We start from the raw sequence: 14,943 nt of genomic DNA on the forward strand, positions 1-14,943 counted from the left end.
ACTGTCATGTGGATACATATATTTAGAAGGACCAATTAAAAATTGAAAAATGTTACTTTTTACTAATTATTTTTAGTACATGCAGATAAAATGAGTGTTATGTCAAAGCAAATTTCAGGTCTAAAAATGTACATCATGCATTCTGTTCATTACCATACAACTGTTTAGTCATTGATTATTTAATTTCAAAAAGGTAATGCAGAAATTAAAATGCCAGTTTTTAAACTATTGATTATTTAACCCCTTTGTATGTGAATATAAGACACATTGTATTGTTAATTAATGTAAATAGTGCATTTATGTCATTTTTTTTTTACATTTATTTAAAATATCTTCAAATTAAAGGAATAGTTCACCCAAAAATTTAAATTTGACATTTATCTGCTTACCCCCAGTGTATCCAAAATGTAGGTGACTTTGTTTCTTCAGTAAAACATAAACTCAGATTTTTAACTCCGATTCTTAAATCGTTGCAGTCTGTCAGTCATATATAATGAGAGTCAATGGGTTCTACAGCTTTGAGAGTCAAAAAACATACACAGAAAAAAGCAAATTAAACACTGCGGCTCGTGACCATACACTAAGGTCTTAAGACACAAAATACTGTTCAGTTTCTTGCACAGACTGATCGTTTTGTGTCTTAAGACCTTAGTGTATCATCACAAGCTGCAGCATTTAATAATGTTTTTTGACTCTCAAAGCTGTGGAACCCATTGACTCAAATTATATGACGGACAGACTGCAACGGTTTGAGTTAAAAATCTTTGTTTGTGTTCTACTGAAGAAACAAAGTCACCTACATTTAGGACACCCTGGAGGTAAGCAGATAAACATCAAATTTTCATTTTGCGGTGAAATATCTCTAATAAAAAAAAATGTATTTCCGTTTATTTCCATAATTCAACCAGTGTTGTAGATATTTCAAATTTGAGCATGCAAATTTTTAAATATAATTTGCCATTTATCTCCGATACATTTGTCTTAAGGATAACGCACAAGACTCTTTGCTCAAAATAATCTTTTGCATTCCCAAAGCTTACTTGTTGTCTGTTTCTCCAGCTTGATAAAACTATCGACATAGACGAGCGGCGTCTGATCCGGACAGCGATCCGGGAGCTGCGACGCTGTGAGATTGAAGAAATGGAGGCAGCGCTAACCAGCAAACGCTTCAGACGTGCTCACCAGAGCAGACAAGAGGACAAAGAAAACCTGTGTCGGTATGAAGAATTATTAAATTTTTTTTTTAATGATACGGCTAAATTTGCAAATGCAAAAATCACCATTAGGTTTGGCATTTGAAATTATTTGCTTGTATTTGCAGTCCTGATTTGACCGCTTCTTTAGACGTGCTGTCGGGCAAGATTCAGGCTATACATGACATTGAAGAACTGACTGGACTGGTAAGGCCATGTATTAAGACATAAGGTGCTTGTTGTCGATGCTCTTGTGTTGTTCCTGTCAACATTCCTCGAGTGAGATTGGGCTCGCAGTATTCTGGAGATGTTTGATAAGTGTTTCTGCCCCTGTATGGAATGTTGTCATATCATCAGAATCATGAAAAAAAAAAAAAAAAAAAAACGTCGTACTGTAAGCTCTTTGTTACTGTACAACAAAAGGCTGCAAAGAGCCATTTCTAGATGAATACCCATTGTGCTGCGTTAAAAAGTTGTGAGGTTTATTGTTGCTGATTAAAGCAATGAATGAAGATTAACTAAAGTGTAATTTATGTTAATCTGTGAATTATGTCAAGAACACATGCAAATGCATACAATTCTCTGTTATAGAAGGATGTTTTTTTTGTGTGAAATGTAACTAAACTCTTACTTTTTGTAATACCCCCATCCCACATGGAATTTATGTTATATTTCTGCCCTGTTTTGCGTTAAGAATGCAGAAATTATTTAGAGTAGTTCACTTTCAGAACAAAAATTTACAGATAATGTACTCACCCTCTTGTCCCCCAAGAATTTTTTTTTTGAGGAAAACATTTCAGGATTTCTCTCCATATAGTGGAGGCACTTCTATGGTGCCTCCGAGTTTGAACTTCCAAAATGCAGCTTCAAAGGGCTCTAAAGGATTACGGGCGAGAAAAGAAGGGCTTATCTAGCAAAACGATGGGTTATTTTCTAAAAAAAATACAATTTATATACTTTTTAACCTCAAATGCTTGTCTTGTCTTTAAACAAGCATTTAAAAAGTATATAAGCTGTGATGTTTTTAGAAAATAACTGATCATTTCGCTAGATAAGACACTTCTTCCTCGGCTGGGGTCATTTAGAGCCCTTTGATGCTGCATTTTAACTGCATTTTGAAAGTTCAGACTCAGGGGCACCATAGAAGTCCATTATATGGAGAGAAATCCTGAAATGTTTTCCTCAAAAAACACCATTACTTTACGACTGAAGAAAGAAAGACATGAACATCTTGGATGACAAGGGGGTGGGTACATTATCTAAAAAAAAATCTGATTTTATAAATTAATTCGAATTTAATGATTTGCCAGGATTTTATTTTTTTGAATAGAAATATTACCAAATGTTAGAATTAGACACTTTGACAATATGTCAGTGATAACAGTAAAGAGAAAAGAACGATCCATGTAACACGCTCATATCGCTAGGCGCCATTCACACAGAGTGTGCTTTTGTGTTGACAAACATTTGATGCGGTCAGTGGAATAGAAAAAGCATGCAAAAAGAACTTCTTTAACTTGAGCATCACGTTTTTATAATGCCGTTTCATGCGTGAGGCGCTCCAAGAGATGCGAGTGCAACCAAAAGCAGCACAATCGACTGAAAAACCTTGTGAAGAACTACTACTGTATGACTGTCTGATATTTCATATTTACATCATGGTGACAGACTGAAAGCTGCTGTTCATTGTTTTCATAGAACATTTGTAGTTAATATAGTCTACTGGTGTTACACTGCAAAAAATGCATTTCTTAGTTAGATTTTTGGTTTTGTTTGCAGCCAAAATATCTAAAAAATTCAAGCAAACAAGCTAAATAATCTGCCAATGGGGTAATAAAAAAAAAATCTTGTTTTCTGTTTGAAAAAAGATATTTTGTTTACCCCATTGGCAGATTATTTAGCTTGTTCTAAGCAAAAACTCACTTAGTTTTGACTTGTTTTTTCTTAAAACAAGAAAATAATTTTTACTTGTTGATTTAAGAATTTTTATATATTTTGGCTGGAAACAAGACTTTTTTTTAACTTTTTTTATTTATTTGTAATTTACACAGTAATTTGACATTTATGTCATGTTGACAACTTCATGTGTGGTGCACTTGGAATAGAATATTCTTTAACTAGATTGTTAATAAAGAAAAACATACTTGAATCACGTTGTAGTTAAATTTTCAAGTTGACGAGTGAAAAATTGTAAAACAATCGAGAATCGTTCAAACTTTCTGAAAAAAATCTCTATGTCTAGGTAAACAAATAATAATTTTCCCCACTGAACACAATACATCTTATTTTTCAGCAACATACAGAATCTTTGGAACAGCAATAATTGTTTCTTTTTTCTTTCTTGGATGGTAGATTTGCAGGTTGAGCTACTGCTGCCCTAAAAAGATGAAAAACAAAGACTTAATCAAACCTAAATCTGTAATTACAGTTTTTAATTTTAGTTTATCTTTTAATGACTAGCTCTTGCAAAAAGTGCTTTGATGTAATTGCATAAGATAACATAATTATATTATGTAATTTAATATCAGCCCAATTTGAAGCAAAAACTAAATGTCCTGACTAGCTTTGTGAAATTATGCTACATAAAACATGCCTCAACAAAACAAAAACGGTGGGCTGAATGAGACGCAAATTCACTTTCTCACAGCAATACAGCAAGTACTGCTTTAATGTGCATTATACAGAAACGAGATGAAAAGAAAACACTATTATGAACTTTTCTGAAAGCAGTCAGTTTTCCCTCAGAAGCACATTTTTGTAAACCCCCCCAAAACAATATTTAGGATTTTGTGCATTGCGTGCATCTGCCTGATTTTCAGTATTTTCACCTCTTTGCGTTTGTCTTCAGTGTCTTAGGCCTTTGTTAATGGCCAAATGGCCCAAACATTTTGCAAAATGATTGCAATGCAGTTTGTACAAGTCCAGACTGGCTGAAATAATACAAAAACCGGCTTGTTGTTGATTACATAAGTTTCAGTGCTACACCTTTTTGACCATCCTACGCACACGTGACTGACTTTCAGTCTTTGGCGAGACACTGTAAACCGTGCATTTGGCAGGAATGATATGAATGAACATTTTTGTGGTTTTGAAACGTGACATTTTCAAATTGAAACCGGTAATGAGCCTATGCCTACCTCAGGCCATCCAAGATGTGGATGAGTTTGTTTCTTCTTAAGGGGAGACAATACACTGCAAAAACACAGTTTTTTCATGCACCTGTCAAGTTTGAGATTTTGGGCTTTTTGGTGTTTCATAAAATGTTTTTTCAGACTAGCGGAAAGAAAACGCCTAAAAGACACTGTTAAGTGTTTCTTTTATAGCACTTTGTCTATTTTATGTCAATAGATTTCAATTATAATACATATTTCTAAAGGCCGTTTTGTCAAAATGAGTTTTTTCTCCTACACTGAGCCATAAATCTCTGCTTCAGTAGCATTACACACACCAGACTTTTTATTTGTATTCCTGTCTATATTTAGAAGGTTTTTACAGAGGGGTTTGTTCATATATAATTTGCTTGATTTTATACAACATTTTATTCCTCCAAAAATGGTAAAATAAAATATGAAGTTTTTTTCTGAATTATGGAGTGACAAAATGAGATCCCTTTGTAAAAACATTTGACTCTAATATGTCAAAAAAATTAAATAAGAATTTTGAAACTGACTTCATTCAGTGTTTAGATTTTCGTACTAGAAATGTATGCAAATTAGCGCATATTTCATTAAATAATGCCTCATTTGCATATTTAAATGTAGCATTTTAGAAAACTTGTAATACAAAAAATGTTTGCAATTATCAATGTAATCAATCAACTGGGTAACTAAGGTCATAACAATTAGTTTTTTTTTTTACCCTATTCACCTGCAGTGTCTCGCCTTAAGATGTGGAGAAATGTAGAATCACTTGCTCACCAATGGATCCTTTGCAGTGAATGGGTGCCGTCAGAATGAGAGTCCAAACAGCTGATAAAAACATCACTAATAATCTATAAGCAATCTGCAAGGTTCACACATCTTGTGAAGCCAAAAGAAATCCATCTATTCTGACGGCACCCATTCACTCCATAGGATCCATTGGTGAGCTACATTCCTCCAAATCTGATGAAGAAACAAATCTACCTCTTGGATGGCCTGAGGGTGAACACATTTTCAGCAAATGTTAATTTTTCCACGAACTATTACTTTAAATATTGTAAAATACGTTAATCAGAGTCCTACACTTAATACTTAATCCAGAACCTGCAAAGAAAAGCAATTATATTGAGGAATTTGTATTTTCAAATAGTGTGAATTCAGTGGAAAAATCCCAGCGTTTTCTCTCTCGGTGGAATTCTGTGGGTTCACATTCTGTGTGGGCCTAAATATCAGTCACGTCAAGCTAAATACTGTTTTTGTGTCTTGCCCTCTGTTTCTCTTTCTTTCTTTCAAGTTACAAAGCACCAGTGAATACGAAGAGAGAAAACTCATTCGGGCGGCCATTCGGCGGCTGAGAGATGAAGAGATACGAGGTGAGATTGTATCAGAAGGGCTGGAAAACTCTCCCTATACGTCTGTGTGTGTTTACATTCCCCCGTTCTCATTCACAGGAGCATTAGAGAAGGTTCAGACCGCTGGCCAGAGAACAGAGCGACGACAGAATCCTCAAAGCAGCTTTGACCTGCAGGTGAGTAAATGCTGTGGTGAATATCAGGAGCGGTAAATCTCAGGGATAACTAGGCTGAAGTTTGGGGCTTAATGTGGAATGAGGAGAGATAAATCTGAAGAAGCAGGACTGGGGATTTGTGTTTTGGCCTGCTGAAAAGTTCAAGGATTCAATGTCAAATTAGAGAATTTGTATTGTTTTTCAAATAATTTGGCCATCTAATCGCAAAAACAATATGCAGTAGACATACATAGAAAAATCCGTAAAAAATATAATGTCATATTGTGCAATTTTGATTGATGTTTATGGAGTGCCACACTTTTCTATTTCTAGCTCTAATAAATGCACATTTATTATTAGTTTGTTCACTGCAAAAAAGGCTTGTCTTACTTAGTATTTTTGTCTTGTTTCTAGTCAAAATATCTAAAAATTCTTAAATTGAGATTGATTTACTAAATAAGCAAAATGACGTAAGATATTTAGTCTTGTTTCCAGGGGGGTGGGAACTAAATTAAGTGCGTTTTTTTTCTTAAAACAAGTAAAATACTCTTGTTCTAAGAATATTTTACTTACCCCACTGGCAGATAATTTTACTTATTTTAAGCAAAGTTTAACAAAACTAAATATCTTATGTCATTTTGCTTATCTAGTAAATACATCTCAAATTAAGAATTTTTAGATATTCGGACTAGAAACAAGACAATCCTAAGTAAGACGAGCCTTTTTTTCTAAATGGTTTCTGAAATATGGTTTTGGGCCTGGAAACACTAATTGGTTAATTTATGAAATTTGTTATTTTATTTAAATGCAATAAAAAAAAACACTTGGAAATAATTTTAAAATGTTCTATTCATCAAAGATTACTGAAAAAAAATGTTTGCATTAAATATTAAGCAACTAGAACTGTTTTTAAAATTGGTAATAAGAACCATTAGTAATAACGGAGCAGCAAATCAGCATATTAGAATGATTTCTGAAGGATCATGTGACACTGAAGACTGCTGAAAATTCAGATTTAATCACAGAAATAAATTACATTTTAACAGATTTTCACATTGAAAACAGCTATTACATTACCAGTCAAAAGTTTTTGAACAGTAAGATTTTTAATGTTTTTAATGATAAAGAAGTGTCTTCTGCTCACCAAGCCTGCATTTATTTGATCTAAAATACAGCAAAAGCTGTAATATTGTGAAATATTTTTACTGTTTAAAATAACTGCTTTCTATTTTAATATATTTTAAAATTGAATTTATTTTTGCGATGTGAAATTGAATTTTCAGCATCATTACTGCAGTCTTCAGTGTCACATGATCCTTCAGAAATCATTCTAATATGCTGATTTGCTGCTCAAGAAACATTTCTGATTATTATCAATGTTGAAAACAGTTGAGTTAATTGTTTTAGGATTCTTTGATGAATAGAAAGATCCAAAGATCAGCATTTATATGAAAGAAAAACTTTTGTAACATTATACACTATACCATTTACTGCTATTATACTGCTGTTTTCAACATAATAATAATAATAATAATAATAATAATAATTTTGCTGCAAATCATCATATTAGAATGATTTCTGAAAAATAAAAATATATTTTAAAAATAATCGATTTTAAAATATATTCAAATAGAAAACAGTTATTTTAAATAGTAAAATAGTTATGTTTTTGCTGTACTTTGGATCAAATAAATGCAGGCTTGGTGAGTAGAAGAGATTTCTTTAAAAAACCTAGTAGTTCATGTCAAAAGAACATTTGGAAAAAGTTATTTAACAATGTGCTGTACACCTGGGTTATATTTGTGTTTCTTAAAGTGCAAATAGGTATACAGGGTATGCAAGCAGCCTTTTATTTGCTCTCTCTCTCTTTTGTGTTTTTTTTTTGGTTTTGTTTAGTTTTTTTTGCTTTTACTTTCTTTTCATCCCACACACACGTGCATTTGTCCTTCAATGACTTTATGGTGCCTCATGATTCTCCTGGCTGAAATGTAGAGAATGTTAAAAATGTGCTGCTTCTTTCACCTTAATTTACTTTCGTCCCTCTGCGCTCCTCGCTGTCATATCTGTTTATTTCATTTCTCTACCCTGGAGTTACTCCTCTCTTTCCATTGCTCTTTCTCAGGGCATTATCTCAGCCAGACTTTCTTCCTCCTTCTGGAGGCGTTTGAGTAAAAATCATCCCCATTATCTGTCTGTTAGGATTGTAAGCTTACCCAAATCCAACTTGTGGAACATTCAGTACATGAAGTGAACAGAACAGGTACTCAAATGTGACGTGTTGTCAGCAATGGGAAAGGTTATTTAGGAGTCACAGAGGAAATGACAATTTTCACAGCTAATTAAAGAAGCATTTGACATTAAATGCAAAACCCAGCCATCTCCTTTCAGATACATTCAGTGGCAGAAACGACTATTTTATATCGATTAATTTATCAACTAATTAATTAATTAATCGATTATTCTAAATGACTAATTTCCCACAAAAAAATCAACAACTTTACTTTGGAACATTTTATTTTTAATCAAATCAATTAATTGGACATGCTTTTGGTTATTAAAATTTAATAAAACCATTAAGATGGAATCCAGAAAAGTAATGGAAAAAAATTTGGTAAAAATAAAACTGTAAACCGTAATTAATTAGACAGACTTTTTGATTTAAAAAAAACAAAAAACGTAACCATTAAAACAGGGATGAAAAAATTAATTTAAAAATAAAATAGATTTCATGATTTCATAGGGCTCTTTTATTTATAATATATAAATAAATAGATATATAAAAATATATAAAAATAGATGCAAGTAAACAATAGCCTTTAAAATGACTTAAAATACATATGTAATAGCAATGAGTAATAATAATCAATAGTTCAAATAAAGAATAAAAAAAGAAATCATATGGTTTTATTGCACAAAACTGTTGAAATACATAATGTATTAAAACAATAGAGCTAATGTAACACTAAATGGAAACACTGGAAACACTAAATGGCTAATAATTGTATTTAAATGCAATTTTGAAAGCAAACCTCCCCCCAAAAAACTGTCCAAAAAAACAATAGCCTTTAAAATGACTTAAAATACATATATAATAGCAATGAGTAATAATAATTAGTTCAAATGAAGAATCAAAAGCAAGAAATCATTTCAAAAAAGAAATCAATTGCACAAAACTGTTGAAATGTATATTGTATTATAAACAATGGAGCTAATGTACATTACGCATTACAACAAAGACCAGTTTTAAGTAGCACAGGTATATTTGTAGCATTATCCAAAAATACATTGTATGGGTCAAAATTATCGATTTTTCTTTTATGTCAAAAATCATTAGGATATTAAGGAAAGATCATGTTCCATGAAGATATTTTGTAAATTTCCCACCGTAAATATATCAAAACTTAATTTTTATTAGTAATATGCATTGCTAAGAACATTTGGACAACTTTAAAGGCGATTTTCTCAATATTTAGATTTTTTTTATTTCAAATGGCTGTATCTCAGGCCAAATATGGTCCTATCCTAACAAACCATACATCAATGAAAAGCTTATTTATTCATAATGACCCTTATGACTGTTTGTGGTCCAGGGTCACATTTGACTCCTTTTTATGTGAAGCTCAAAAGGAGGTGTTTAGCAGAACGTTCAGGGTGTTTTTCTATGCAATAAAAATTTAGGAAAAGAGCAAAAATACAAAAACTATACTATCTTTGATGCATTCAGTATTTCAGTTCTTAAAATGGAATGTAAGTAAGAAAAAAAAGAAAAAAAAAGCATATTTTTTAATTATTATTGGCCCTATTGTTCATGTTCAACAGTGGCAAAACAGTCTATATTGTGGCATAAATGACAGATAAATTGTGTTGGAATAAACAGGGCTGAATGGAAGAATGGCCTTGACATTTACATCTGCTTTGTATACCGTGGTTTACTTTTGTCCCGAGTAAGACTGTTTTTCCTGTGTGTTTTCCCTCGTGTGCACCAGCACAACTCCTGCCTTTGAACGTTTTCCTTCGGTGACGTGAGGTCTGTGCGCTTGTACTTTCATGTTTTGTTTGCTTCGTTTTGTGTTGTATCTCAGTTTGACATCTTTTCCTGTACACAAAGATAGGGAATCATGGGACTTTGGAAGCTGCTTTTGACTTTGAAGCTTTCAGCTTTGCTTCAGTATATGCATTTTGCAATTGCAATTATTACTGAATACTGAAGCTCTGAACTACTCGTATGCAAAAACCAATCAGTGTTATGTTTCCTAAATACATATTACAATTTCATCAGATTTAGTTTGTTTTTATGATGCACGAAGACACAGCTTTCAGGTGCAAAGTGCTAGACTGACAGTCAGTTGCACTGGTTTATCTGTTGAGCTGCAATATAAAGAGAGGCAGGAGACTGGAGTTGGGCAGGAAGGGTGGGAGGTGGGATGTGGAGAGGAAGAGAGTGGGAGTGGTCAGGAAGAGAGTGGGAGTGGTCAGGAAGAAGGGGGAGTGGCCAGTGTGATTGTGTGTACGGAGCTCAGTGACTGAGTTCTGCGTTTTATGTGCCGTACTCACGTGTGGATTGAGAGCTGCAGACAGGGACTCCACAAGAAGGTAAATTACTCTTTGTCTGTGTGCTGATGTTACACTTAAAAAATGGTAAACAAAAATGGAAACTGTTTTCATTCAAATGAAAAAAGAAATTAAGCATCATTAAATCAACCTAAGTACAATAATTCATACCAACAAAACTAATTTGTATGAGTTAAATCAGGTAAAAATGTCTTTTTAAGGTAACAATGGGCTTAAATTCCACTATGTATTTACACACCCTACCAATCAAAAGTTTCTGAATAGTAAGATTTTTAATTTTTTTGAAAGAAGTCTCTTCTACTCACCAAGCCTGCATTTATTTGATCCAAAATACAGATACATTTGCTATTTAAAACAACTGCTTTCTGTTTGAATGTATTTAAAAATGTAGTTTATTTATTCAAAACTAAATTTTCAGTATCATTACTCTAGTCTTCAGTGTCACATGATCATTCAGAAATCATTCTAATATTCTGATTTGCTGCTCAAGAAACAAATAGAATAGAAGATCCAAATATCAGCATTTATCTGACACACAAGCTTTTGTAACATTATGCGATATACATTTTAAAAGCTTGGAGTCAGTATCATTTATTAATTTTTTTTTTTTTTTTTTTTTTTAGCAAGTATGTATTTAAATTGCTCAAAAGGCATGATAAAGGCATTTATAATCTTACAAAAGATTTCTATTTCAGATAAATGCTGTTCTTCTGAGCTTTCTATTCATCACAAAAATGTGAAAAAACATAATAATAATAATGTTTTTGAGTGGCAAATCAGCATATTAGAATGATTTCTGAAGGATCATGCGCCTGCTAAAAAAATCAGCTTTGAAATCACAGGAATAAATTACATTTTACAATATATTTAAATAGAAAACAGTTGTTTTAAACTAAAAATATTTCCGATTTTTACTGTTTTAGAGACTTCTTTAAAAAAACATTTGACTGGTATATGTAATATAAATATAGAAATACTGTAAAATATTATCACAATTTCAAATAACGTTAAAATAACATTTTACCTGAATATATTTTAAAACGTTATTTATTTTTGTGATGTAAAGTTGCATTTTCAGCATCATTACTCCAGTCTCCAGTGTCACATGATCCTTCAGAAATCAGTTGTGCTGCTTCATATTTGTGTGGAAACTATGATACATTTTTTTCTTTGATGGACAGAAAGTTCAAAAGAACAGGCTAAAATGAACTGAAGTGTTCAAAATAGACTCCAAATGATAAAACAAAAATCCCTTTAATTGTTTGAGACAAAGGATGATTGCTGGCATCCTTTGTTGTGTATTCAGTGAATATTTTGTATGGTCTCTTCATTTCGCATTTTAATGCACGCGTGTGCGTGTGTGTGTGTGTGTGTGTGTGTTGGAGCCAAAATGACAGGCCCGCTACTGTATTTCAACGATGGTGAGTTTAAGTGTGTGTGGTTCACCAGACGCTCATGGAAAATGACACTGACTGCTTCACACACACTAGATCTTATGAGCTTTGTGCACTCAGCTACCTCAATTTAGAAGACTTACAGCTTCATGTGGTATTTATGTGGGTAAACATGATTTTCATACAAGAAACAGAGATGATCTGAGTTCAGGGGAGTCCATTTGGCCAACACTTTGCTGTGGTCACCATCTGAAACTCTGGCAGCACGATCGCTGGATTAAACCTGTCACAAAGGGTTAAATCCACCACATACACACACATACACCCTTTAAAATAAAGGTGCTTTAAAAGGTTCTTCTCAGCGATGCCATAGAAGAACCATTTTTGGTTCCACAAAGAACCATTCTGTCAAAGGTTCTTTAAAGAACCAGCTCTTTCTTACCTTTTTTAATCTGAATAAGAACCTTCTTTTGTGAAACAGAAATGTTCTTCAGATCTTAAAGGTTCTTTATGGAACCAAGGTTCTTCCATGGCATCGTGAAGCACCTTTATTTTTAACAGTGTAGAAGCTTACGATCACTCTGCACTCAAAAATAAGATTTTACTTTCAGAAACAAATGCAATATGACTGACTTTTGTCTGTAGGGAGATGCTGCTCTTTCCATGTAATAATAGTGAATAGGGACTGGGGCTTTTAAGCTCCTAAAGAACAAAAAAAAGTATAATAAAGTTGTCCTTGCAAGGCATGCACTATAATCAAAGTGGTTTAAAGCCATGCCAAAGTTTCGTTTAAGGAACAGGCAAAATGTGGCCGCTCCAGTTCACAGAATCTTTATTTTTGGGTGAAATGTCTCTTTAACGGCAACCTTGGTCTGAACTTCAGAAAAAGCCATTTCTCATGCGTTCCTTCGGCAGCCGACTTATAATTATAGTGTGGAAATATGAACGTGACTGCTGCTGAGCGGTTTCTGCGTCTGTTTGCTCTATATCTGCTTTTTTCAGTGTGAAAAGCCATGCTTTGCTGTTGTTTGCAAGTTAAATCTCGCAGGTTTGCTGTGAGATAAAATAGTCATGTTAGTCACCCATTTACATGTTGGGTTGAAATCCTTCTCTGAGACTTCAGCTGGACTGAAATACAAACACGAACACGAACACGTGGCCTCGTGTAATGCCCGATTATATCCGTTTGTGTTGGGCTGCTGATTAACAGCGGTTTGTTGTACCAATTTACCCTAAATCCCTTTACAGCTGGTAGACAAACTCCATTAAGCCAAAAAGACTTAAAGTCCACAGCATTGGGTAAACGCTTAACATCTTAGTCCTTTCAGCCTTCTTAACAACTTTGCAGACTCAAAGTTTCAGACTGGATCAACTTTTAAGAGAATATTTATTTAAATTCAGATTATATTGCAATTTTCCAAAATGTTGATGTGCAAATGTTTTTGCATACATGTAATTTCTGAGACTCTTCAATCATGTATATGTATTAAGTCCATGAGCAATGACTGATTTGTCTCTGTTCTGTTGTTTTATTAACATTGAAAGAATAATTCAGTCAAAAATGAAAATTCTGTCATCTGTCTGTCAATTCTGTCATAGTGTTTTATTTTTATACCATCATTTACTCACTCTTAGGTTGTTTTAAACAAGAATGACTTTCTTTTTTTCTGTTGAACGTTATCTATTTGATAATTTCTGTTATTAAATTCAATGGAGACCAGTTTGGTTATCCACATTCTTCAGAATATCTTATGTTTAGCACAAGAAAGAAATTAATACAGGTTCGGGGAAATAATGACAGAATTATAATTTCAATCGGCAGCATGTTACTGTCCCTTTAAGAGCTGCATGCATCTAATATACAGGCATGCATCCGTTTCTCACTCAGTTGTTTACTTTCACTTTAGACAAAAGCAACTGTGTTTATATGTAAACCTTATGTGTTTTGACAGTATTAGTGCAATCAGACGCCATACATAACTTAGTTCAGCAATTAGGTAATTAGTATATTTTTTCAGTCTCACAGTTGTGAGTTTATTCAGAATTCATAGGAAAGGATGCTGTGAAAGTTTCAAATTCTCAAAAACATTCTCGTCGTGCGAGTTTCATAGCAATGAATCATGAAAGATGAGTGAATATTTTGTCTGTTGACCAACCAATAAGTAGTTTTGTCTTGCATGAGTCCCAAATCAATCTATAAATGGTTCTAATAGTTTGCTTTCAACTAAACTTGAGCAAAAAATTGATGTTTTGGCCACATTTATCTCGCTCTCTAGTCAGTATGATTTTCACACTGCAAAAAAAAAAAAAAGCTTGCTTTCTTAGTGTTTTTGTCTCGTTTTCCAATGCAAATATCTAAACATTCTTAAACCAAGATGAATTTACTTAAGAATTTTTAAGAATTTATATACATTTTTAGTTTCAAGAATAAAGTTTTTGCGTAAAACAAGTGAAAATATCTTTCAGTGGTGTAACAAAACAAGACTGAATATCTTAAGTAATGTAGATGTGTCTTAATTTAGTAATGTTTGGATATTTGTCATGGAAAACAAGACAAAAATACTTTTTTTGCAGTGTGAAGCCCTATTTAATGACAAAATTATACTGACTAGAGAGCAAGATAAATGTGGCCAAAACACCAAAAAGTTCTGCTTCAATAGAAGTTCACGAGAAACAAAAGCATTGGAACCGCTTACAGACAAAATAAGCACTATATCTTTCATGATCAACTGCTATAAAACTTGCAGGACGAGAATGTCTTTGAGAATTTGAAGCTTTTACAGCATCCTTTACCTTTCCTTTTTGCTGTGCAGAAGCAGTGTATTTATTGTAAGTTTATTTGTTTTTCTTTGTTTTGCAGGACGGTCAAGAGAACATCAAGACAGAAGCCCTCGTTAGCCAATCAGAGAGAATTGAGAACCACAGAGAAGGCAAGTTAATCACACAATCATCTGAGAAAAGAGTGTCATCTTCCAATAAAGTTTAGAAAAGTTCCATACCAGGGTCAGACTGAGACTGAGATTGAGGGGGGCATTCGGCACCCATAGAGATGTAAAGCTCATTGATGTCTGTCCCACAGACTTTCATCCCCCCGCCAGGTCAGGCCCTATATTTAGACACTCAGTCTGTTGAAGGAA

The 14,943-nt window shown here is 33.2% G+C and overlaps 1 protein-coding gene across 4 annotated transcripts in view; it reads left to right on the top strand.

Moving 5' to 3' along the window:
• The window catches only part of smtnb (smoothelin b), a 100,194-nt gene that overhangs the window by 14,065 nt on the left and 71,186 nt on the right, over positions 1-14,943 (top strand). For all 4 annotated transcript variants that reach the window (XM_073839433.1, XM_073839435.1, XM_073839434.1 and 1 more), the window contains exons 2-6: positions 1,060-1,217; positions 1,322-1,400; positions 5,628-5,706; positions 5,785-5,861; positions 14,667-14,736. In XM_073839433.1, the coding sequence (XP_073695534.1) occupies positions 1,060-1,217; positions 1,322-1,400; positions 5,628-5,706; positions 5,785-5,861; positions 14,667-14,736 (463 nt within the window). The remainder of the gene's footprint in view (positions 1-1,059; positions 1,218-1,321; positions 1,401-5,627; positions 5,707-5,784; positions 5,862-14,666; positions 14,737-14,943) is intronic.

Source organism: Garra rufa, chromosome 5 (genome assembly GCF_049309525.1).
Source record: "Garra rufa chromosome 5, GarRuf1.0, whole genome shotgun sequence".
Classification (NCBI taxonomy): domain Eukaryota; kingdom Metazoa; phylum Chordata; class Actinopteri; order Cypriniformes; family Cyprinidae; genus Garra; species Garra rufa.